The 27,467-nt window shown below is 39.1% G+C and overlaps 1 protein-coding gene across 3 annotated transcripts in view; it reads left to right on the top strand.

The window, feature by feature from the left end:
* Window positions 1-27,467, top strand: part of stk3 (serine/threonine kinase 3 (STE20 homolog, yeast)) — a 581,025-nt gene that overhangs the window by 465,303 nt on the left and 88,255 nt on the right. For all 3 annotated transcript variants that reach the window (XM_063059845.1, XM_063059836.1, XM_063059856.1), the window contains exon 10: window positions 19,855-20,030. In XM_063059845.1, coding sequence (XP_062915915.1) covers window positions 19,855-20,030 — 176 coding nt within the window. The remainder of the gene's footprint in view (window positions 1-19,854; window positions 20,031-27,467) is intronic.

A 27,467-nucleotide genomic window follows, 5' to 3' on the forward strand; every position in this document is an offset into this window, starting at 1 on the left:
GCAACACCAGCAAGGTAAAAAGAAATGTTTTGTGTGTATGTGCATTAAAGATTGTGAAGCCATTTCTTGGTGGTCACGGTTGCGTAGGAGTTACTGTTGGAGTTCGGAGTTCAATTCCAACATCATCTGTATGGAGTTTCTAGGTCCTCCCCTCAAATATGTGCGTTTCCTCCAGGTATACTGGTTTAATCCCACTGTTCAAAGATGTACCTGTTAGTAGGTTAATTGGTCATTGTAATTTATCCAGTGATTAAGCTAGAGTTAAATCAGTGGGTGATTCTAGTCAGAAGGGCCTATTCTGAAGGATATCTCTAAATACAGGTTTCCCCCGCCATCCGAAGGTAGAGCGTTCCTATGAAATGGTTCGTAAGCCGAAATGCCATAAAGTGAAGAAGCCATTACCATTTATTTATATGGGAAAATTTTGTGAGCATTTGCAGACCCAAAAATAACCTACCAAATCATGCCAAACAATACATAAAACCTAAAATAACGGTAACATATAGTAAAAGCAGGAATGATATGATAAATACACAGCCTACATAAAGTAGAAATACTTTTCCACAATCATTATTGCATTGCTGTCCATAGCAAAAATCGCACGCAAGCGCCGTCGGCAGAAACACGCGCAAGCGCTCTCCAGTAACCTTTAAGCTACGAAGCTGCCAAATCATGCCAAATAACACGTAAAAATACACAGCCGATATAAAGTAGAAATAATATATGTACAGTGTAGTATCACTTACGGGAATCGGGAAGACAGCGCCGAGCACACGATGGTGTGTTAGGCTGAGTCGGAGTTTGGGTGGTGCAGTGGCCTTAACCCTCCGGGCCGCTGAGCAATACATTGCTGCGAAGAACGCAGGGGTCCAGCGGTAGCCAGGAGGTACACAGCACATCTTTAGGAAAAAGCCAAAACAAACATGCTAATTAATTAGGTGCCGCCTGTAATTGTCAGCCCAGATCAGTGCCGATTTCCGATTGCGTTGCCTTTGATCTGGGCCGACAATTACGTGTCGGCAGCACCTAGTTAATTAGCATTTTTATTTAGGCTTTTTTCTTAAAGATGTGCTGTGTGCCTCCCGGCTAGCTTTGCATCGTCTGCGAATTGGTATCTGTCCGTGGCCTGGGTGTTGGGGTGTCATCTGGTCACCTGTTTCCATTAGAGCAGGCAGCTCATCTTCTTCTATCTCTGCCTGCCTCGATGTCGAAGGTCGAGGTTCGTCGTCTGCTGTGGAAGGCTTGCTTGACTGCTGAACCTCGCGCATTTTTCTATCACACAGTTCTTTAATAAGGACTCAAACCATCCTGCAAATATCCCCTAAACCAATGTACCCTTTCAAAATTAAAGTCGTACTTTATCATTACTCATTCGGTTTCGATTGTTATCCTTTTTTCTTCCAATTGCATCAGCTCTTCATCTGTCAGTTCTTGGTGATGGGATGCCAAAACCTCTTCAACATCATGTTTGTCAGCTTCCACAAGCCAAATTCACATTGTCCTTACTTCATTCACCATAATCAAAACGCTTAATTATGTCTAGTTTTACCGTAAGTGAACACCCTTACAAGCTCTTTCAGGCTTTTCCGATACCATAGAACTCATCTTGCAAACGGCTGCTCACAGGCACATGTTAAAACAAAGCAGTTCCGAATCCGGGGGAGAGCGGCTGCTTGGGGCGCGCTGCCTTTTATCGCGCGCTGAATTTTTTTTTCGTAACAATGAAAACACCTTCTGAAAGCGAAAACAGGGTTCTAATGTAGGTCTTTCGTAACAGTGAGGTTTCGTAAAGCGAACGTTCGAAAAGCGGGGGCCACCTGTAAATAAATTGGAAGCCAATGGAGAGGTCATCACAGAACTTTGTACGATGAGATGAATCATGCAGGGACTGAGTCAAATTCACAGAGTTATTGAGCTCAAGTTCAATTCTATGTTGATGCAACAGGAACCAGTGATATCTCAATTTGATTCAAGATAAGGCTAACAATCTTGAGCAGTGAAGTTAAAATGAACGGGTTTTGATGAAACTCATACATTTTAAATTCGTTCAGCCACACAAATCACAGGTGCAAATACAGAACAAGTTTAGAAGGTTCCTCAATGAAATTCTGAATTTCAAGTGGTATATTTTATAACTCTAATAACTTAAAAGTAATTGAAAGAAAAACATGGAACTGGGAAATGCTGTGCTTAGTTTTATACATCAAAGTTGCTGGTGAACGCAGCAGGCCAGGCAGCATCTATAGGAAGAGGTACGGTCGACGTTTCAGGCCGAGACCCTTCGTCAGGACTAACTGAAGGAAGAGTGAGTAAGGGATTTGAAAGTGGGAGGGGGAGGGGGAGATACAAAATGATAGGAGAAGACAGGAGGGGGAGGGATGGAGCCAAGAGTTGGACAGGTGATTGGCAAAGGGGATATGAGAGGATCATGGGACAGGAGGCCCAGGGAGAAAGACGGGGGGGTGGAACCCAGAGGATGGGCAAGGGGTATAGTCAGAGGGACAGAGGGAGAAAAAGGAGAGTGAGAGAAAGAATGTGTGTAAAAAAATAAGTAATGGATGGGGTACGAGGGGGAGGTGGGGCATTAGTGGAAGTTAGAGAAGTCAGTGTCCTCCATCAGGAAAGTCTCAAAGCTCTCCGCTTCTTTTTGGTTTCCAGACCTAATCAGTTTCCCTCTACCACCACTCTGCTCCGTCTAGCGGAATTAGTCCTTACTCTTTTGGTTTTATGCTTGAGGTCCTTTGGTTTTATGCTTGGGGTCATTGTCTTACTGGGAAACAAATCTCCCAAGTCGCAGTTCTCTTGCAGACTGCATCAGGTTTTTCTCCAGGATTTCCCTGTATTTTGCTGCATTCATTTTACCCTCTATATTCACAAGCCTTCCAGGGCCTGCTGCAGTGAAGCATCCCAACAGCATGATACAGCCACCACCATGCTTCACAGTGGAGATGGTGTGTTTTTGATGATATGCAGTGTTTGGCTTGCACCAAACATAGTGTTTAGTCTGATGGCCAAAAAGTTCAATTTTGGTTTCATGAGACCATAGAACCTTCTTCCAGCTGACTTCAGAGTCTCCCTTTTGCCTTCTGGTAAACTCTAGCTGAGATTTTATGTGAGTTTTTTTTTCAGCAGTGGCTTTCTCTTTGCCACCATTCCATAAAGCTGTGACTGGTGAAGCTCCCGGGCAATAGTGGTTGTATGCACAGTCTCCCCCATCTCAGCCACTGAAGCTTGTAACTTCTCCAGTGTTTTCATAGGTCTCTTCGCTAGCCTCCTCACTAGTCCCCTTCTTGCACAGTCACTCAGTTTTTGAAGATGGCCTGCTCTGGGCAGATTTAAAGCTGTGCCATATCCTTTCCATTTCTTGATGATTGACTTAACTATATATTCAGTGACTTGGAAACTTTCTTGTATCCATCTCCTGACTTGTGCTTTTCTTATATTCATCTCCAACTTTTTGGTGGCGTTGCTTGGTGTTCTTTTGTCTTCATGGTGTAGTTTTTGCCAGGATTCTGACTCACAGCAGTTGAACCTTCCAGATACAGGTATATTTTTACTACATTCAATTGAAGCACTTTGACTGCACACAGGTGACATCTAAAACCAATTTGCTGCACCAGTGATGATTTGGTGTGTCATATTGAAGGGGTTTATGCAATCAATTATTTTGTGTTTTATATTTGTAAAGAATTTAGATAATTTTGTAGCGATCTGTTTTTCATTTTGACACGAAAGGGTCTTTTTCTGTTGATCAGTGCGATAAAAGCCAATTTAAATCCACTGTAATTCAGTGTTGTAAAACAATAAAACATAAAAACTTAAAAGGGTGTGAATACTTTTTATAGGCACTGTATGTGTGTGTGTATATATATACACACACACACTGTATATCTTATTCTTGTGGGATAATGTCTTTCCATGCTTGGCATATGGGACTTGGGCTTGTGGCTGTGAAACAATCTCAGGTTCTGGGCATCCTCCATGGTGGTTATAGGAGTTCATTCCTGGACTGCAGGAAGTCATTCTGATAGCCCTGGGTACCATTCTTCTAGATGTGTTGGCACCCCAATAGTGCATGGCATGCTGCTCAATTTGCTAATCTATCCCAGGCCACCAGACAAAGCTTCGAGTGAATGCTTTACCTTTGACCACACCCAGATGACTGACATGTAGATCCTCCAACACTTTCTCAGCTTGGATGGTATATATCTTTCAATTCCCACATAAAGCAACCTGCGTCAAGGGCAAGTTCAGATCAATGCTGGTAAAAATTGGGAAACTGGAATTTATGCTTACATTCTAGCTATTTTAAGTGGGCATGTAAACCTGAGACATTGTGGGGTCTTTACTACTTTCCCTTTGGATCATCTCTGCTGTAATACGGAGACCTCCGATGTACGTTAGGAAGTATACATCAAGAGGAATGTTCTCTTTTGTAAATTTTTCAGGATTTTCCCTTTCTAAGGGTAAACAGGACAATCCATCAGTATTTTTATGATTACTTGTTTCCTTGTAGCATCTGGCCCATAGCTTTCTGCTGAAGTGCAGGTACAGATGCTACTCTTATAGCAATAAAGCTCTTTGTGAGTGTTTTTGATGAGAAACACTTTGGATTCTTCATCCATCTCCAGCTGTAAGTAGGCCTCAGCAAAGTCCACTTTGCTGAAGTGTTTCCTCCAGAAAGGTTTGAAAAGATAGCCTCTATCTTGAACAGAGGGTATTGATCTGGACAATAAGACCATAAAATATAGGAGCAGAATTAGGCATTTGGCCCATCGAGTCTGCTCTGCCATTTCATCATTGCTGATCCATTTTTCTTCTCAGCCCCACTCTCCTGCTTTCCCCCCTGTATCAATGACTTGGGCTCCATGAGATTCACTACTCTCTGGCGAAAGAAATTCCTTCCATCTCCATTCTAAAAGGCTGCCCCTCTGTTCTGAGGCCGAGTCCTAAATCTTAGACTTCCTCAGCTTAGACGTCCTCTCCACATCCACTCTATTGATGCCTTTCAACATTCGATAGGTTCAAGTAAGCTAACCCTTCATTCTTCTGAATTCCAGTGAGTAGAGCCCAGAGCCATTTGATGCCTTTCAATCTCAGAATCATTTTTGTGAACCTCCTTTGACCCTCTCCAATGTCAGCTCATCCTTTCTTAGATTAGGGACCCAAAACTGTTCTCAATACTCCAAGTGAGGCCTCACCAGTGCTTTATAAAGTTTCAAGATTACATCCTTACTTTTATATTCTAGCCCTCTCAAAATGAATGCTAAGATTGCAGTTGCCTTCCTGAACACCATACTCAATCTGCAAATTAATCTCCAGAAATCCTGCACGACGACTCCCAAGTCCCTTTTCACTTCAGATTTTTGAATTTTCTTTCCAATTAGAAAATAGTCTACACTTTTATTTCTTTTACCAAAAAGCATGTCCATACATTTCCCCACACTGTATTCCATCTGCCACTTCTTTACCCACTCTCCTAATCTGTCTAAGTTCCTCAGTAGCCTCTCCATCTCCTCTCCGTACTTGAGGAAGGATATACTGGGTTTGGAGGCGGTGCAGAGGAGGTTCACCAGGTTGATTCCAGAGATGAAGAGAGATTGAGTCACCTGGGACTGTACTTGCTGGGATTCAGAAGAATGAGAGGAGATCTTGAAGAAAAATATAACATTATGAAAGCAATAGATAACATAGAGGCAGGAAAGTTGTTTCCTCTGGTAGGTGAGACTAGAACTTTAGGACAGAGATAAGGAGGAACTGCTTTTCCCAAAGAGTGCTAAATCTGTGGAATTCTCTGCCCAATGAAGCAGTGGAGGCTACCTCAGTAAGTATATTGAGGACAAGGTTGGATATATTTCTGCATAGTAGGAAAGTAGGTGGAGATTACTCTCTGGTCAGATCAGCCATGATCTTATTGAATAGCAGAGCAGGCTTGATGGGCCAGATGGCCTACTCCAGCTCCTATTTGTTATGTTCTTAAAACTACCTGCCCCTCTATCTATCTTCATAGCATCTGCAAATAGCCACAATGTCATCGATTCTGTCATCTAAATCATTGACACATAATGTAAAAAGAAGTGACCCCAACACAGACCTGTATGTGCCAAATGTCTTTGAGCTACAGCTCCAGTTCCTTAATGCATTCTTTGAGGAGCTGCTGCTTGGTGCTTCAGGTGCAGATATGGCTAGCAGTCTCCCTGAATTCCCACATGACACACAGAACAAAACACTGCCCCAGAGCTATTTTCACTGCACTAACTGTGCCCTAACAGATAAGGAATGAAAAATAAAGAAGAGAAAAGAAACTTGTCAAATACTTACCTCAGCCAAGCCTGATCTCACCTGAGCACAATGAGGCAAGGCCACTCACACAGTGGCACTCCAAGAATGGCTGTTCTGCTTGGGCTTACCTTAATTTTTATTCACCCTCTGTAATGAATCCCTATCAGTGATTGGTTGCAGTTTAACTCCCAAAAACTGCCACAAAGCACGGCTTTTTTAATCTTGAGTGCGAACCTAAGTGAAAATGTAGCTCTCTTGTTGTACTCCCACTCAGTGATCAGTCACAGTCCAAATCTGAAAAACTGCCGCAAAGCACTGCTGTTTTAATTTTGAGTGTGATCCTAAGTGAAAGATAGCTCTTTTCTTGCACTCCTGCTTAGTGATTGGTTGCAAAACTGAAACTCCAGAAAACTGCTCCAAAGCCATCCTTGAACTGCTATGGCATCATCCAGTACCTTTCTTAATTCACCCCCAGTTAACTCTATTGCAGGGGATTGGGCATGCAAACTGTGGAGGGATTTCCAATTGAGTTGTAGTTATCTCAGCTCATCATGTCTCCACAATCCTTGCCCTCCTGTTTTTACCACAGATAAACCCAATTTGTTTATTTGGCTGTTGTAGTTCACTGTTACAAATGTCATTCCCACAGGAGTCAAATTGTCTCCAGTATAAGTTCTCAGTTGGACACCTGCAGTGTTCAATACAATATCTTTAAAATGCCATGTAAACTCATCTTGTGGACTGACTGAAACAGCTGTGCCCAATTCCATTTTAATTAATTTGTCATTCACTTCTGCTGCAAGCCATATTGCTTGTCTCCTGTTAGTTTTCACACTTTAAACCACAAGGCTACACAGTCATTTGTCACATCATATATTTCATCATATATTTATCATATATTATATATTTAATCAACAGCATGCAGATTAGTGCTCTTTTTGACACTGCATCTTGATTTTCTAGCTTTTTCTCTTCTCTGTGCAGTCCATTTACTTTTGTCTGCCCAACGTGCTCTTGGTATCTGTCTTGCTTTGATACATTTCCACAAGTTTTGCCTTTAAATGTGCATTGGTTTGATGTATGTTAGCCCATGCCACAACAGTAACACAATTTGTTCTGCCAGGGTGGTTTCTGATTAGATGCTGCAGTTTTGTTCACGGTCGCTTTAATTCCTGACTGCAACTCAGTTGAGTCTCTGTTTCCACCGACACAGTGATTTCAACTACTTTTTTACATGTCATTGTCGTTCAGTTCAGAGCCATTTTTGAATGCTTTCTTGTAAGATTTCACACACTAAATGATCTCTCAGTGCATCATCAAGCCTATCACTGAACTGACAATGCTCAGACACTCTCTTTCATTCAGTCACTTATGATGAAATGGACTCCCCTTCCTTTTGATTCTGCTTGTGAAACCTAAAGTGTTCTGCAATCAGCAATGGTTTTAGATCGAAGTTTTCCTGCATTATTTTCACAATATCAGCAGAGCTCATTTTGGCTGGTTTGATTGGAACAGTCAAACTTCCAAACAAACTGTATGCTCTTCCACCTATTAAACTTAGCAAAACTAGCTCTTGCTTTGTGTTGGCTATTTCATTTGCTACTAACTACTGCTCAATTCATTCAGTACACATATTCCAGTTATCTCTTATGCAATCAAATGTGCCCATCTTTCTGATGTAGCCAGCCATGTCTGCTTTTTTAAAAAATTTATGATTATTGTCACCCAGTACTCAGTGTTTATGAACCATGAGTTTTGCAATCTTCTTTAAACTCGAATACCTCTCTGCACTTTTGGGATTTGTCTCAAGACTACTCATCACCACTGTTATGTTTTGTAACTCCAAAGCATAAAACTAATTGAAAGAAAAAGGTGGAGTCAGGAGTTGCGTGTTGACTTCCTTTTTAACTTTAGTGATGCATGCACATATGATGTGGTGGCATAATGATGTTTGCCATTCATGTACTTTTGCATTCAATCCCTATGAATTACCAACAAAGAAAACTTAATCAAACAATATATTTCCAAAATTATTCAAATATTGTTGAAATATTTAATACACAACACGAAGTATCTGCCAAAGTACAGATATTTTGTATGATTTTCCTTTTTGTTTCTTAGGAATGTAACATGTATGGCACAAGTCATATTCTACAATGTGATCAACTACTCTGTATGTATGATTATTATATTATTAGTATCAAACTGGTTGGGACTAAGAGGCACATACTGTAGAGAAAGAAATGCTTTGTCCATTGCTGCAAGTTTATTTTTTACTTAATGAAACGTTTTGTTATTTTAGCTTATCAGCTGTCCTCCAGCATAAGCTAAGTATAATTACTTTTATGAAATGTACCAAGGTTGATCTTTGCAAGTATTGGTGTTCAGAGGTTTTAGTCAATGCCTATGGAATGCCACCACTGGAAATTTCAGATAACACAATATAAGCATTGTCAACCTCAAAATGTTCCTTTCTTCTTCAATGCTCAGTGTGGGATTTTTCATCTAAAAGTTCAGAACTTGTTTTTTTTTCAGTTGGACTGTCCAATAACAACATATTACATATGCATGCAAGAAATAGTGGCAGAAACAAAGTGCCCTGTGGTCAACATCAGAGTAAATTGCACTTAACAAAAAAATGTGTTGCCTTATAAGAGCTCTCCATGCAGGATACGTGTGTATTCAGCAATTTTTATAACATTCTGCACTGAAATAGAGAAAACCTTTTTTTTTTGTTGTCAGCTTAGATGCTTTGATTTCAGTTAATATGTATTAAAGACATATTGATCCTTGGCTCAGGATATCCATGCCAACCATCAAGTACCTGCCTATACCAAGCCTCCATTTCCAGCATTTGCTCTGTAGCTTACTATACCTTGGTTGGATGATGAATGGAAATTTGGTAATGGTATATAAATAAGTACTAAAACAGATAAAATAACAAAATTACTCTGTTTAGAGTGTATAGACTTTGGGATGGATTTTGTTGAGTGGTCCTAGGTCCGTCTCTTCCTCCCCGCCCCCCTCACCGACAGACACACATGCAAAGAAAAAGCTATAAAGCTACTTAAACATGATTATGAGAATTGTAAAATGTGAATATTGGGTGTCTAGCAACTAATGTGGGACTACAAACCAATAGCAGGTTCATAAATGTAGGAGTGATGGACAACAGGTTTGGGTGCAAGTGGAAAAAGTTGGTGTACCCCAGTTTGCAGAGCACCGTGGTTGTCCAGAATTGCAAACTTCTGTCTGGCTGTGATAATTGGATAAATTGTTTCAACAGCATATGAGAGTGAGTTAGGAGTAGTTTGAATTTGGAGCCATGGATTTAGTTGATTCCAAGACTGAAATATTCATGGGATTTGCAGTTCAGAAAAAAAGGTATTAAATGGGATGGTAAGGTTTGGAATGGTCTAGTTGAAGTTGACTCTATCACCTGTCACTTGCAACCGTGTACTTGAGACAGAAAGGATTACTTCAGTCTTTACAATTTTTGATAAGAGGAAGTTGCAACTCATCTACGACTGGATATCAGACAACGAGTCTGATAGCACAGACAATGAGCAAATTGAAAATGAGTGGAGAGCTGGATGCTGTCAGAATACTTGTCATGTCTATGTCTATGCCTGCTTGATATCTTGATTTAAAAAAACCCATAAAACAGGCAAAACACCTATAGTCAGATGTTTTAGATTTAATAAAATAAGTGTATTGCATCTAGTTGTGTCATGTGTGTGTAATGTCTTGGTACTGCTGTTCAATGGCCAATAAAAACAAGTTGGCGAGCTTCATATCATGTGGGACACTTATAACTGGCAGTGGCTGCAAAACTAGCGTTAAAATATGCCTTGGAGCAAACAGTCATCTGTTTGCCTTTTAAGTTAAGGAAACTGAATGGAAGTAGGAAATGCAGGAATGTAAAGATGAAATAAATTTTAAAGAAGGCAAATAGTTTTAGCTGTTATACTTCTTGGAATTCAAATTAAATTCAGATATAGAAAAGCTATCATAAAATCAAAATGCAGTGATTGAAAAGTGTTCTTAGCATTCACATTTGGTTTGCATTTGATGTTCAGATGTTTAGTAAGCCACTGGTTTGAGTTAGAACATCAGAGTGTACTTGGTTCATTTAAAAATAATTGATCATCTATTTTTGCTGTTCAGTTCATGAATCCGAAAGCCGTTGATGGTATATGTGAGCCTTGTGATTTTCCAGTGAAGTATTCATAATATTATTTAATTTGTGATCTATTCCAATAATTAAACAGAATTTAATACAATCATAAAATTTAATAGTTGATGTCTTATAGGCTAATAAAGATTGATCTAACCTGATTCTACTTCCAGCCCTTGGCATTCAGTCCTGAAGATTGTGTCATTTTGAGTGCATATCCAATTACTTTTCAATGTACTGAAAGTTTGCCTCCCTACTACCCTTGTAAATGTTCCCATAACTCTACTTTAATTCTTAAACCAATGTTTATCTTTTCTTCCATAATTTATCCTCCCCATCCACTCCATGAAAGCCTATCATAATTTTTTGCAACTCAGATACATCTCCCCTTCACCTCTTCTGTTCCTAAGAAAGGACTCCAGTCTATCGAGGTAGCATTTTTTGGAAATAGGAATAGTGTTAACATTTCAGGTTGAAGGGCCTTTTGTCACCCAAGGGTCTTCAACCTGAACTGTTAATTGTTTCTCTTTTCACAGATACTACGTGTTCTGCTGAGCATTGTCTGATTTTATTTCAGATTTATACCATCTGTGCTTTTTAAAATTTATTTTCATTTCTCATAGCTAAATTTCAGTAATGACTATATCCAATGCTGTATCCATTGCAATCATGTCTTGCTTTCAATGCCTAACGACACCTAAGCCTAACTGTGGAAAAATGTTCATGCCACTGTATTTAGGGCATTAGCCCTCTACTATCCAACCAGTTCATTTTTATTTTTTTGACTTCATGCTCTCCCCAAATGCATAACTTCATACTTCTCGGCATGAAATTTTCTCTGCCCATTTTTTACCCACTTTTCTCTGCCCATATTTTACCCACCTGACAGGTCCAGTATAGTCTGCAGCTTTCTTCATATTATCAACCAGGCAGCTACATTTTTTTTATTATCAAAAACAAGTGTAATTCCGCTCCCTAAATTTCAGTAGAAAGGAGCCTTCATGGAAGTTGATGGAACTCTAACTGAAATTGTCTTCTGTCTCTGCAGCTTTGTATGTTGTTACTGTCCCACTTGCCACTTCCCCTTGGACCCCATTGTTTTTACATCATTTACCAGGACACCATGAAACTAATCATCCCGAGTCTCTCTATAACAGATCCTTGCTAGCGTTTTGGTATGTCACCAAAGTCTCAGGAAAGTTTCCACAGATGTACAGCAAAGAGCATTCTGCCTGGTATGGAGGCTCCAGTGCACAGGATCGAGAAAAGCTGCAGAGGTTTGTAGACTCAGCCAGCTCTAGCATGGGTATTAGCTGCCCCACCATCAAGGACATCTTCAAAAGACAATGCCTCAAAAACGCAGCATCCATCATTCAGGACCCCCACCCTGAGAACCTTTTATCAGACTAATGATAAAATAAGTCAAAGTCAACATGGTTTCTGTAAAGGAAAATCTTGCCTGACATATCTGTTAGAATTCTTCGAGGAAGTAACAAGCAAAGGAGAGATAGTGATTGTCATTTACTTGGATTTTCAGAAGGAATTTGATAAGGTGCCACACATGAGGCTGCTTAACAAGATAAAATCCCATGGCATTACAGAAAAGATACTGGCGTGAATAGAGGAATGGCTCACTCCAGGCAGGAGGCAGTGAGCTGGAATAAAAGGGGCCTTTTCTGGTTGGCTGCCAGTGACCAATGGTGTTCCTCAGGGGTCAGTATTGGGATCACTGCCGTTCACATTGTTCGTCAATGATTTGGAAATTGGAATTAATGGCTTTGTGGCAAAGTTTGTGAATGATATGAAGATTGGTCGAGGGGTGGGTAGTGCTGAGGAAGCAATGCGATTGTTTCAGGACTTAGACAAATTGGAAGAATGGGCAAAAAGCGGCAGATGGAATACAGTGTTGGGAAATGCATTTTGGAAAAAGAAACAATAGTGTGGACTATTATCTAAATGGGGAGAAGGTTCAGACATCAGATCTGCAGAGGGACTTCGGAGTCCTCGTGTAAGACTTGTAATGGTTAAATTTACATGTTAAGTCTGTGTTAAAGGCAAATGCAATGTTGGCTTTTATTTCAAGGGGAATAGAATATAAAAACCAAGAGATAATGCTGAAGCTTTAATAGACACCAGTCAGGCTGCACATGGTGTATTGCCAACAGTTTCGGGCCCCATATCTCAGAAAGGATGTGCTGCTATTGGAGAGTCCAGAGGAGGTTCACGAGGATGATTCCAGGAAAGAAAGGGTTAACATTGGAGGAGCATTTGACCGCTTTGGACCTGTACTCACTGGAATTTAGAAGAATGCAGGTATCTCATTGTATCCTACCTAATGTTGAAAGGACTAGATAGGATGGATGTGAAGAGGATGTTTCCTATGGTGGGGGTACCCAAAACTAGAGTGCACGGACTCAAAATTGAGGAGTGACCTTTTAAAACTGAGGTATGGAGGAATTTTTTTAGCCACAGAGCAGTGAATCTGTGGAATGCTCTGCCACAGACTGGTGGAGGCCAAGTCTATGAGTATATTTAAGGGGGAAGTTTATGGTTTCCTGATCAGTCAGGGCATCAAAGGATATGGCAAGAAGGCAGGTGTATGGTGTTGAGTGGGAATGGGATTAGCCATGATGGATTGATAGAGCAGACTCGATGAGCTGAATGGCCTAATTCTGCTCCTATCTCCTGTTGTGTTATGGACATGTCCTCTTTTCATTACTACTATCAGGGATGAGGTAAAGGAACCTAAAGATGCACACTCAACATCTTACAAACAGCTCTTGTCCCTCTGACATCAGATTTCTGAATGGTCCCTGAACATTACTTCACGATTTTGCTCTCTTTTTGCACTATTTTAAAAATTTTTTTTAATATATTTCTTATTGTAGCTTATCATAATTTTTGTAATGTATGGCACTACACTGCTGCTGCAAGGCAACAGATTCCATGACATATGTCAGTAATAATAAACCTAGTTCTGATCCATGCTGCCTTCGATTAATCTAGTGCTTTTCAAATGATGTCTAATATTGCAACCCAGTATTTTTTGATTTATTTATCTAGCACTGACATCATGCCAAATGACCTGTAATTACTTGGACTATCCTGTTCTCCCTTTTTAAACAGTGGTGCCGAGTTAGTAGTCCTCCAGTAATACACCAGCAATGGAGTATTGAAAAATGATCTTCAGACTCTGGAATATGTTTGCCTTGATTCTCTTAAGAATCTAGGATATATTTCTGGACAGACAGTTCAATCTACTTACAAATTTGCTAAGTAACTTAATATTTACTCCATCATTTTTATCCTCTTAAAATTTTACCCAGGTCTTCCTTAGGTAAATTATTTAAATGATTCCACTCTTCTAAAGATGTGTGAAGCCATACACAAGTCTTCAGTCTCTATTCATGTGATTCTTTGGTATCAAAAAGGCCCAACTCTTTCCACTGTGATCTCCTTGCTCTTCATGTATTTATAAAATAACTTGCTTTTAATTTTTTAATAACCGCTCTATACTTTCAGTTTTGGGCTTCCTACAGCATTGAAGTCCGGGTACCTTACATATCCTTCTTTTACCTTTGTTCTGCTCCATTCCAGACATTCATAGGTTTTAAGGTTTAGGGTCTTAACAGTTTTGTAATAACATGTTTGCTCTGAATCTCTTTTCTGTAGAACCTGAATGTCTCTCACAGCCCTGACATTGCTGTCTTTCCAACCAGTTTCAGTTTACTTTTGCTAAATCATAGGCTACAAAAACTGACACGTATCCAACTGTGATTTTTTTAAACTCCTGGTTAATTTTTCTTTGTATTGACTTATTTGTTAGATTTACACCATGCAGCACCAAATTAGGAAATGAGCTTTGAAGCAAAGTGAATCTTTTCCTTTGTTTTTGACCCTTAAGAATATTAATTCTCATGGGGTGTATTTCCAGATGTCTGTTTACGCAGCACTTTTCTGACCACATGTTATTCTGTTCTGTGTTATTACCATGACTCAGTTAGTATTATTTATTTAGCGATACAGTGTGGAACAGGCCCTTCTGAACCAAAGAGCTGTACCTCTGTGCAAGTAGCTCTCCTGGCTCTTAGCTAATGGATTAAATCAAAATACACAAAGGCTGACACTGTAGTACTGCAGTGAGTACTGCACTGATGTCTGTCATTTAAAGTTGATAAGATGAGATGATAATTTGTTCCCCTGGATGGACAATATTTTGAAAAGAGCAGGATAGTTGTTTCTGTTGTTTCACCTGTAATTATTTCTCTCTCAACATAACTAAAAGAGGTAGGAGGTGGAATAAATTATATAGCAGCCCCTTAGAGCTCTGTCATTTTATAAGATCATGGTTGATAGAACTTTCTTCATCCACTTTCCCATCCTATACCCATAATGCTTGATTTCCTTACTGATGATAAATCTCCTAGTTTTGAGTATACTCAGTGATTCAGCCTGCATTTATTATCCTAGATTGTTCCACAACCATGCACTGAAGAATTCTCATAGCAGTTATCAAGTCACTGAAACCCACATAAACCGATATTGTTCAATAAGTTTGTCTCTCATTTTTGTGAATTCCAGTGAATGCAGATCTTCAGCATAAGACAATCCATTTATATTCAGGACCATCCTTGTGAATCTCCTCTGAAATACCTCCTGAGGCAACATTGGTGGTATCTGTCCAGTACTCTGCTGTGCTTTCTGTGATAGACGAGCTCTCAGAAGCAAATAGGAGGCCAAGGAGCACTGCTGCCCAGTGGATCCTAAGTTTTGTTTCAAGTCTAAAGTTTTGATCTTAAAAGATCCTTTTCCTTAATCACCAACAATTATGCTGACACATTGAGGACAGCTATGAAATTAATATTAACATTACTCTTTGACAAGAGGTTGCACCCAGGGTACTGGAAGTGGTTTGTGTTTTTTGGGATGTGAGCCATTATTGCCAGAGAGCAGTAGGGATTATTACATTCCAGCATAGATAGGTTCAGCAGATATTATTGATTGTAGGGTACTTTGATGTATCATAAAAAGTGCTTAATAAAGATATTTATCTTTCTTCAGATTTTAAAATAGTAGTTTGCAGGATACAAGCTACTTATCTTTGAAAACTTTGAGGTGTTATGATTTTGCATCATAGATATCTGCATAGTACTTAAGAAATTGCATATTTTGTGGCTTTTCTGTAACATTTGTTAAATATAGTAAAGGAAGTTTTCATAAACTGATTTATGATTTTGCTCATGTATCATCCCGATGCTGTTTTCCTTATAACTCAATTCCATCTTCCTGTGTATCTGAAATGTAAATACATAAGTGTACATTAAAAGCATTTTTAAAGATCAGAGAAAGTGACAATGTTGACTATCATTGTAATGATAATTAATGTTTCTCCACCTCCAATATAGTTCAACTGCTCTGAACTACCTTCCAATCTCTGACTACTCCACTGCAGCCCCATGCAATAAGACTGAAATATCATCTGTGCAAAATACAAACACCGTAATCATTTTCAACAAATATAAGTCATAGGGATACAATGACAAAGGGAGGTGAAGATCAAAAATATAAATGTGGAAGGAAAATTTCCCTATTTTCTTAAAGACTGCTTAGCATGGTAGGTGACTCCAATAATTGCCTGCCACTGGTGTCTGATAATAGCTGATGTTGGAAAAGCATGTCACAGAAACGGCTGTGAATTTTTCATTGAGATTAGTGTGAGCATCATGCCTGCCACAGACCGCAAAATCTGGGCCATTATTTCCATGGTAATTTTATTAACTCAGTTATCCAGATGTACTTACCGCATTTAGCCACAGGTTGGCTCTATATGGACAACTGAGTTCTCTTATCGAAAAATGTTGAATAGTGACCAACCAGTAACACAGCAAATACCAACATTTTGGGTAACAAGGGCAATTTACCAAAGTTATAAAGAGCAACAACAACCAAAAATTTCTGACAAAATTAAATTGTTCTTGGACTTCTAAAGAAGGTGATAAACCATTCCAGCTTTTATCTCTCTAACATATGGTGTAACATTCAATTATTAGTGATTTGTATGGCTCTCTTGTAATTATGTTGCTGTATTTGCCTTAAAGTTATATAATTTGACCTTGGGATTACAGAAGGATGAGATAAAATGGCTGTAAGGCCATATTCATCTATATTGCCAATAAACAGAAAACAATTATGTTAGGCAGACTTGAAAATGAAAGAATTAAGTGCAGTGCTTAGTATTTGTTTTAGATTCTGCAGCTTGATGCAAGGAAGTTTTTAAAAGACAGTTATATATCTATCTATTTATCTGTCTCTGGGCTTTTGGTTGGGTGAATGGCAGTAGTGATTAAATGTGTAAACTGAAGAGATATTATTGGCTTAAAAAAAAGATGCTGCCTTCCTGGATGGTAAGTCTGAGCTACTAAATTATTAGGAGCTTACTGACTGCCGTATCAAGAATTTAGTAGAGTTCTGTCTAACTACCGGCTGCACACTTAAATCTAAGGTCATCAGTATGACTAGCTCTGGACAAGCAAAATAAGAATGCTGTTCTGAGCTTTATTATGGCAAGAGATTTCTAGGAGGACAGAGAAAATTATGCAGCACCTTCACTGACTCACAGGAATTCTTAGCCTATGATTGCTCAAAATAGTGAAGGTACTCCCAGGAGGGCATTGAGCACCTCCCAGGTGCATACAAAGACTATACACAGAAGTGGATACTGTTTCAATTTTTTTCAATATTTGAAACAAGCACATTATTTCAGTAGCTTTCCATCTGCCCTGCCTGTGCTAAAACTTTGAATGGATGTGTGGGATCATTGATAATGCTAAGGGCCCTGTGCATGGAATGCTCCTGATGGGTAGAAGAAAGACTCCGATGATCCTCTCAGCAGTCCTCAAAATCCTTTATAGGGACTTGAGGTCAGATGCCTTGCAATTCCCATACCAGACAATACTGTAGCTGGTCAGGACATACTTAGTGATGCTCCTGTAAAAAATGCTTAGAGTGGGTGGGAGGGGACCTTGCACACTTCAGTCTTCTCAGGAAGTGGAGACACTGCTTTGCTTTCCTGACCGAAGAGGTGGTGTTCAGGGACCAGGTGAGATTGGGCATCAACTGCACTCCCAGAAATTTGGTGCTGCTAACTCTCTCCCTAGAAAAGCCACTCCAGCAGTGATGAGAGGACTGTGTTCCTTTCCTTTTTCCTAAACTACAGTTTAAACTCTGTTCTTTTTAGACATCTTCTGTTTCCAAGCAAACAGCATTCCTCTGGGTCCAATTCCAAACACTTTGCTTGAGTAGGCACTGAAAACGTTCACAATCCTTTACCTGCTTTGTGATTTTGTCAGGCAAACTAATGTAAAAGCTGAGAGAAATTAAGGTTGTTCCATCTCTTCTGACATCTCTGTTAAAGGGAGATACAAGCTGTACTTGGCCAACCTTCTGAAGAATTTTGTGTCACTCAGTAAGGATAGTAACTCAACTGATTGCAGCTTTCTCCTATGCATGTTCATATGAGTAGACATTTATTGCTGGTTAATTACATAATGGTTTTTTTAAAGTTTTTAATAAATATTATTTGCTTTGCACTAAAATACAATTTTGTTTGTCATTTTCAACCATTAAACAGAAACTTAAGCTGACTGTGTTCTGGCTCATGCCTTTGGCATAATTCACAATTTCAAATGGTAGTTTCATTTAGAGAAGAGTTCAAGTGTTTCCTCTTGAGATTTATGATTTTACAAGATAACAAATGTGAAGCTATGCCTAAGATTCAACTTGCATTCTGCGGCAGAAATTTCACACATTCACTGTTGATGAGACTTAATGCAGAATTTGAAGATTACGTAAAAATTTGGAACAAACAGATCCTTCTGTTCCTCAACATTCCTTAGTTCCCTACCACTTACTATATATGCCTCTGTTTGACTTCCCAAAATCTATTATCTAGCATTTTTGCCTCGTGTGACTCCATTTATCTTGCGCTTGTCAGGATTAAATTATCTCTGTCAGTGCTCTTCTCAACTTTCCATGTGATTTATATCCCACTATAGCATAAGGTATCTTTTCTTGCTGCTCACAATATCACCAGTACAGCCCTCATATGGGCAACTGGGATTTGTGTAGGCAGGCATCGTAGTGGGCATTGACGAGTTGTGCTGACGGGCTTCTTGTTGTACTATGCAAATCTGACTCAATCCAAGTTGTTAGCAAACAACAAGGGTTTCATCACTGATCTTTGGATCGCACTGTCAGTCATAGATTTCCAATCAGAAAAGAAACCACTACCCTCTGCCTCCCATCATGAAGCCAGTTTTGATTCCAGCTCACTACAGATGCATGTGGCTCAATTTTCTCAACCAGCATTGAGGGAACCATATCAGCTACTTTACTGAAGTCCTTATAGACCAGGGGTCCCCAATCTGGGCTCCATGAACCCCTTGCCTAATGGTATTGGCCTATGGCATAGAAGAGGTTGGGAATCCCTAGTTTAGACAATGTTTACTGCCCTACCTTCATCAGTCTTCTTGTCAACCCGCTCAAAAACTCATTCAAGTTAGAATTTTCACCACACAGAGCCATGTTGACTACCTTTAATCAGCCCCTGCCAGCCCAAAATTCCTATCCCTTAGGATTTCCTCCAGTAATTTCCCTACCAATGATGGAAGGCTCACTGTCCTATAGTAATAACAATAATGAGTTCTGTAGTATAATAATAATGAATTTTAAAAGAATGTTTTAGTTAGTTAAAATTATAATAAACCTACAGCAATAAAAATATCAAGTTTAAAAAGAATGTTTTAATGGCTTTACTGAATTAGTTACAATGCCCTGCCAAATAACAGTAAGGTTCTCTTTTTAGTGTGTCGCATTATTTGTGATTAAAAAGAAATTTCAGGGTATAACTTGAAATTCAACTATTTGTGCAGTTTATTTCAACGAAATCTTCTCATAAAGTAGGTGCAATAAGAATTCACTATTTCTGCTTAGTTTTCCATGAAAGCAGAAATGGATGAAAAGAATGAAAGTAAATGCAGTAGAGATGCATTTTCAGATTATAGGATTTCCAAACTGATTTAATTTCATTATTTATCTAGGAATATAATCAAGGCTGTTTGAACAATATTTGGGGTTCTAATCAAATTTTTGATACTTCTGCTTCTCTGCTTTATTTGTTTTGCTTTATGCAGTATAGAATGAACTTTAAAAAAGTATAAAATTGTTTTAAAATAGTAGACATTTAAAATCTGAAATAAAAGCAGAAACATTAATGCTGTTCTGCTTTCTATGGATGATGTCTAACCAGCTGAATGTCTGCAACAAATTCTGTTTTATAATTATAACCTAGAATGATTCTTAAAACACTTGAAAACAATATGTTTTTATCCTTGTAGGGAATGATGCTTCAGAACAATTGCAAAGACCAGCATTTATGGATTATTTTGACAAGCAGGAGAAAAGTACTAAGCATCTTGGAAATTGTGACCAAAATCTGCAGGAGCCTTTCCATAAATCAAGAAATCCTTTCCCTGATAACTGGAAGGTTCCACAAGATGGGGACTTTGATTTTGTAAGTAGAGATTTTTCAATTAGTAATATACATTGTCTCCTTCGCTGACAGGCAACATTTGATGTTGGTGTCTAATGAGTTTGATCATAAAATATTCTGTTAATATGATGCAAATAAATGAGGCCAAAAATAGCAAATGAATTCATATCACTCAAGCCAGGATGTTGTTAATACTGTGTGTGGTTTGGCAATTATAGCAGTAAAAAATTGTTGTCTTTAGAATTTTGGTTTTCAAACTAACTTGCTACTGCTTTATTCACATTGCAATCTCTTTTAACTTAATTTATAGAGTTTGAGTGCCATGATTAGAGAATTAAATCATGCATATCTCAGGCAACTACTGTATCACTAGAAGGCAAACTAAGTGGGTCTTAATATTTTTAGCTGCAAATTTCTACATTGTTTTCCAATTATATCAGAACTGGCCTTAAAGTTTCATACAGGAACTGTTCTTTTTGATTAGGAAAGGTGAGAAAGGGAAACCGGGGAATTGTCAATAGTTAGCCGAAGTTCAGTAACTTTATTTTAAATTACAGATTCTAGTAGGTTTTGTAAAACTACCAGAATCTGTAATTGGGGATAGAGTTACTGAATTCCTTGAAATCGTTGTTCAAGTTGTCAGAATACTTTTTTTTTGCATGTGCGTGCGTCTGTGTGTCTGTGTGCGTGCGTGTGCAATGTTGGTGGGACAATGTCTTTTTCATGCCTTTACAAGGCACAGAGCGAGAGAGGGAGAGACTGTGTGGCACGCCACTCCTCACGCAGACATTTCGCAGTATTTTTCCCTTTATCTTATGAGGTCGAGTTGCGATCTCGACACTCAACCCAGCACGGATGGAAAGCATACTCGTAAGTAGACCCGACTGGGTTCAAACCTGGAAACCTCCGTTCCAGAGTCCGGCGCTGATGTCATAGCTCCACCAGCCGGCCCACCAGAATACTTTTCAAGGGGGACGTCGTGCCTGACAAGCCTGACTATAATTTTTAAAAGGTGGTGGAAAGAGATGTTCTTTTTATTCATTCATATGATCTGGGCATTACTGGCAAGGCTGATATTTAATATCCATTTCTGATTTCCCTTGAAAAGAAGGTACTGAGCTTTCTTGAACCAGTGCCTTGGTTTTAGTGAAGAAACCCTTGGCACTGTTGGACAGAGTTCCAGGAATGTGACTGCGCAGTGAAGGATCAGCAATATATTTTTAATTTGGATGATGTAACTCAAGAGAGAAACCTGCAGCTGGTATCATCCCCTGCACCAGCTATTGCTGTCCTTCTAAGTGAGGGGTTCATGAAGTCATAGAGAAGTACAGCACAGAAACAGGCCCTTCAGCTCATCTGGTCTTTGCTGAAACACTTAAACAGCCTCCTCCTGTCTACCTGCACTAGGACCATATCCATACCATCCATACCCATACCATCCATGTACCTATCCAAACTTAATTTTAAACATTGAAATCAAGCTTGCATACATGACTTGCACTGGCAGCTCATTCCACACTCTCATGACTGAATGAAGAAGTTTCCCTTCGTGTTCCCCTTAAACGTTTCACCTTTCATGAGGTTAACCCATGACCTCTAGTTGTAGTCCCACCCAACTTCAATAAAAAAAGCATGCTTGCATTTGCTTACCTACACCCCTTGTAATTTTGTATACCTCTGTCAAATCTTCCATCATTCTTCTACATTCCAAAGAATAAAGTCCTAACCTATTCAATCTTTTCTTGTAGCTCCGGTCCTGTAAACACACATGTAAATTTTCTCTGTACTCTTTCAAGCTTATTTTCATCTTTCCTGTAGATAGGTGACCAAATCTGCATGCAATAATTCACATTAGGCTTCTACAACATCTACAACTTCAACATAACATCTCATCTCCTGTACTCATTAGTTTGATTTATGAAAGCCAATGTGCTGAAAGCTTTGCTTACAATCCTACCTACCTGTGGTGCCACTTTCAATGAATTATGGTTCTGTCTTCCAAGATCTCTTTGTTCTACCACACTCCTCAGTGTCCTACTCTTCACTGTTTAAGACCTACCCTGCTTGGTCCTACTGAAGTGCAACATCTTGTACTTGTATGTATTAAATTCCATCTGCCATTTTTCATCCAGCTGGTCCAGATCCTATTGAAAACTGTGATAGTCTTCCTCGTTGTCCGCTACACCCCCAATCTTGGTGTCATCTGCAAATTTGTTGATCCAGTTAACCACATTATCATCGAGATCATAGATACTGATGACAAACACTACTCCATGTCCCAGTCTCAGTTCTCCAGCCAGACAGGCAACCACCTGTGACTCTCGCTCCTCACACAAACCAATGTCTAATCCAATTCACTACTTCTTGAATGCTGAGTAACTGAAGCTTCTTGACCAACCTCCCATGTGGGATCATGTCAAATGCCTTGCTGAAGTCCATGTAGACAACATCCACTGCCTTGCCTTCATCTACTTTTCTGGTAACTTTCTCGAAAAGCTCCATAAGATTGGTTAGATACGACCTACCACACGCAAAACCATGCTGACTATCCCTAATTAGTCTCTGTCTATCCAAATACTTGTATATCCGGTCCCTCAGAATATCTTCCAATAATTTTCTCATTACTGTTAACAGGCTAACTAGCCTATAATTTCCAGGTTTAATTTTTCTGTTTTTTAAACAGTGGAACAACGTTAGCTGTCCTTCAGTCCTCCAGTACCTCACCTATTGCTATGGATGATTTAATTATCTCTTCTAGGGCCCCTGCAATTCGTGAACTTGCCTCCCCACAGGGTCTGAGGGAACACCTTATCATTTCCTGGGGATTTGTTCACCCTAATTTGCCTCAAGACGGCAAACACCTCTTCCTCTGTAATCTGTATTGGGTCCATGAGGTCAATGCTGCTTTGCCTCCCTTCCATAGACTTTGTGTCCATCTGCTGAGTAAATACAGATACAAAAAATCCATTTAAGACCTTCCCCATCTCTTTTGGCTCCACACATAGATTACTATTCTGATCTTCCAGAACAGCAATTTTGCCCCTTGCAATCCCTTTGCTCTTAACATATCTGTTGAATCCCTTAAAATTCTCCTTTACCCTGTCTGCTAAGGCAACCACATGCCTTCTTTTAGCCCTCCCAATTTCTTTCTTAAGTGTTCTCTTTCATTTCATATACTCCATAAGCACTTCATTTGTTATGAAGTAGTATATCTGCTATGCACCTCTTTTTATTTCTTAACCAGGGCCTCAATATCTCTTAAAAACTAAGGTTCCCTAAATCGGTAATCTTGAAAACAGCCTTTCCCCTCTGCACTTGCCAGATCCTTTCTGATACCTTCAAAACTGGCGTTTCTCCAATTTAGAATCTCAGCCTGGGGACCAGACCTATCTTTTTCCATTGAAACTAATTGTATGGTGATCACTAGAAGTAAAGTGTTCCCCTGCACAAACAGATATCACCTGGCCTATCTCGTTCCGTAATAGCCGATCGAGTCTTGTGCACTCTCTCATTGGGACTTCTACATACTGATGAATGAGACTTTACAGAATACATTTGACAAACTCTATCCCATCTACAAACAAGAGAAAATCTGCAGATGCTGAAAATCCAAGCAATACACTCAAAATGCTGGAGGAACTCAGCAGGCCAGGCAGCATCTATGGAAAAAAGTACAGTCGACGTTTTGGACTGAGACCCTTCAGCAGGGCTGGATAAAGAAAGCAGGATCTCCCAGTGGCCACCCATTTTAATTCCACTTCCAATCCCATTCCGATATGTCTATCCATGGTTTCCTCCAATGTTGTAGTGTGGCCACACTTTGGTTGGAGGAACATGACCTTATATTCCATTTGGGTAGCCTCCAATCTGATGGCATGAACGTCGATTTCTCGAACTTCCAGTAACTCCCCCCTCCTTCACCATATTCTATCCCCTTTTCCCTCTCTCACCCCATCTCCTTACCCGCCCATTGCTCCCCTCTGGTGCTCCTCCCCCCTTCTCTTTCTTCCATGACCTCTGTCCTCTTCTGTCAGACTCCTCCTCCTCCTCCAGCTCTGTATCTCTTTCACCAATCAACTTCCCAGCTCTTTAGTTCATTCCTCCCCCTTCAGCTTTCACCTATTACCTTGTGTTTCTCTCTCCCCTCCCACAACCATTTAAATCTACTCCTCAGCCTTTTTTCTCCATTCCTGCCAAAGTGTATTGGCCCAAAATGTCGACTGTACTCTTTTCCATGGATGCTGCTTGGCCTGCTGAGTTCCTCCAGCATTTTGTGTGTGTTGTGTGGATTTCCAGCATCTGCAGATTTTCTCTTGTTTGTGATTGGATTCCTAGGCTGCCACATCTCTTCCAGAGATATCTACCCTGAAGAAGTTTAAATCTTCCCTTCGACAGGAATTCAATAAATGCTCCCCCTTTGTGATCTCTGCTGCCCTCCGGCTCTTCCACCACATGCTCACCCAGTTCTGCTACCGGAGACAAGTATCCTTTCTGGGAACATGTCTTCGCTGCCAGCTTGTTCCACACAGTTTCCAAATTCAATTTCTTTTTTTTTAAATTTTATTTTTATTTGGATAAGGAATTCACAAGTATCATGTACTTTTTTCACATGTATAACCTTTTCCATTTTTTTATATGTATAAAACTATAATTATTTATACATTCTTAAAGACACATTGAGATGATATAAAAAGAAATTAGACACTTAAATAGATAATTATGTACAGTGGAAATTCTAATCTATTAGGCTAAGTAATGGTATTAATTATTAAGAAAAATAGTAATAATAGTGGATTAGTAATAGTTTCCATATATCTCTTCTGGATCATTTCTTCTGGTCCAAAATGTTGTATGTAAGCCTATGTAACAACCATTGTGAGTGTTTATATCCTAACTTGTTCATACTTGCTCCTGCCCCCAAACATAATTATCCAATCCCTATGTACTTATTTACTTAATTTTATCATTTTTTATCCCTGACCCAAATCTTTTCCTTTACTTGTATTAATTCTCTATTTTCCAAAAAAAAACAAAAACAGTAAACATTTAGACTAGGGGTGCTTACGTTAGCAATATTACTGTGTTGATTAGAAGAGCAGTATAATTCATTAGGAGAGTCATCTAAAGTCTGCTCGCATTGGGGTTATATATTCAATCCATTTATTCCAAATTTGATAAAATTTTTCTTTTTGAATTCTCAGGGAGTAAGTCAACTTTTCCATTTTAAATATTTCCAAGATAATTTCGTACCAATCTTCTAATGTAGGTGGTTTTGGAATTAGCCACTTTCTAGTGATTGATTTCTTACTTGCCGCTAAAAGGGCCTGCAGCAACGTTATATCTTTCTTCTGTTCAAGAAACAATACATGCCCCAAATAGAACCTCTCAAAGTTCAGAGGTATCTGGGTCTTAAGTACCTTAACTAATGTTCTATGAATACGTTCCCAATATAGACTTAATTTAGGACAATCCCAGAAAATATGGAAATGATTTGCCTCCTTGGAGCCGCACCTTCTCCAACACGTCACGTTTGTATCTTTATATTTTTCCTGATATGGGGTCTTGAAGTATCTTATAATATTTTTCCAACAATGTTCTCTCCAAGTCAAAGAATTAGTCGAAGACCACTGAAAGCTGCATATTTTCCCCCAAGCCTCCACTGAATGTACCAACCCCGCTTCTTTCTCCCACTTCTCTTTAATATACAATGTGTTTACATTTTTAGCATGGGAGAGTGCATTATATAATCGAGAAACTGATTTACTAGGCATTGAACTGCAAGCCGAATTAAGAATCTTGAAAAATTCTAATTCTACTGTTGATAGGTCTGTATATCTGCAACTCTGGTTAACATAATTTCATACTTGAAGGTACCTAAAAAAGTCATTGTGTTCTAGGCCATGTTTGTCCTGCAGGATTTGGAAACTTTGTAATACTCTTTTATGTATAAATGAGAGGTAGGTTGTAAGACCTTTCTTTATCCATAGTTCAAATCTTTTATCTCCTCTGTTGGGAAGGAATTCGGTATCATATGCACACCATCTCAAGAGTTTTAACATGTTATTAATTCCACGTGAATTAACCACCTTCTGCCATACTTTTAATGTAAGATTTATCCAACTGTTTTAAAATTTTTCCAATTGGGCCATCAATCCTTTGTCAGCTATTGAGGCCTGTAGAGGAAAACTGTCAACCAATCCAAATTCTATTTCCTTCCATCTAGCCTTATATTCCCTATTACACCAATATAACAGAGGGGTTATCTGTGAGGCATAAAAATAATTTCTCAGGCAAGGAAGAACCATACCTCCTCCTTCCTTCCCTAACTGCAAGGTGTTATATCGAATTCTAGGTTTCTTTCCTTGCCAAATGAAGCGGGAAATCCATTTGTCCCATTCCCTGAATTGATTATCATCCACCTCCACAGGTAAAGTACGGAAAAGATACAGTAACCGAGGAAGAATATTCATTTTTATAGTATTTATCCTTGAATTTAAACTTAAAAAGGGGATAAGATTCTCATCTATGCATATCTGCTTTTATCTCTGAGATTAATGGCCCATAATTTACCTGTGACAGCGTTGAAAGATCCTTCGGCAGGGTTATTCCTAAATATTTTAATGATTTAGCTTCCCACTTAGGATCATATGTATCCTGCAATTTTTTGGATGGTGTATAATTTAGGGACATAACCTGCGTTTTCTTTACATTTATTTTATAACCTGATATTTTCCCAAAGTTATCCCAACAGCGTAAACAATCCTGTAAATGATTTTTCTGGTTCACTCAGATAGACTAAAACATCATCTGCGAATAACGCCACTTTCTGTTCAATCCCTGCCACCTTGATACCTCTTACGATTTCGCTCTGTCTTATTAGTTGGGCAAGCGGTTCAATATATAGCGCGAAGAGGAGAGGAGAAATTGGGCATCCCTGTCTAGTGCCTCTCTCTAAAATAAAGGAGTCAGAGAGGTCCCCATTTATCTTAATTCGAGCTGTAGGGCTGTCATATAGAGTCTGAATTACTTTAATAAACTTTTCCTGAAAGCCGAATCTTCCTAACACTCTGTATAGGAATGCCCAACTAACCGAATCAAAAGCTTTCTCAGCGTCTAATCCTACTCCCATTGTCTCTGTCTCGTTCTTATTAACCTGTTCTAATATGTGTAGAGTTCTCCTTATGTTGTCCTGTGTTTGTCTTTGTTGAATAAATCCAGTCTGGTCTAAATGGATTAGGCCAGGTAAGAGCTTTTCCAATTTGCACGCTATTATGGATGTAAATAGTTTGTAATCTAAATTAAGAACACTAATTGGCTGATAATTGCCACATTCTAGTTTATCTTTACCCTCTTTAGGAATAACTGAAATAATCGCTTCTCTCCAGGAAGGTGGAGTTTCTCTTCTCTGCAAAATCCAGTTAAAGGTATTAAGTAGTAATGGGGCTAACTGTGACTTCG

The sequence above is a fragment of the Mobula hypostoma genome, chromosome 1 (assembly GCF_963921235.1).
Source record: "Mobula hypostoma chromosome 1, sMobHyp1.1, whole genome shotgun sequence".
In the NCBI taxonomy this organism is placed as follows: domain Eukaryota; kingdom Metazoa; phylum Chordata; class Chondrichthyes; order Myliobatiformes; family Myliobatidae; genus Mobula; species Mobula hypostoma.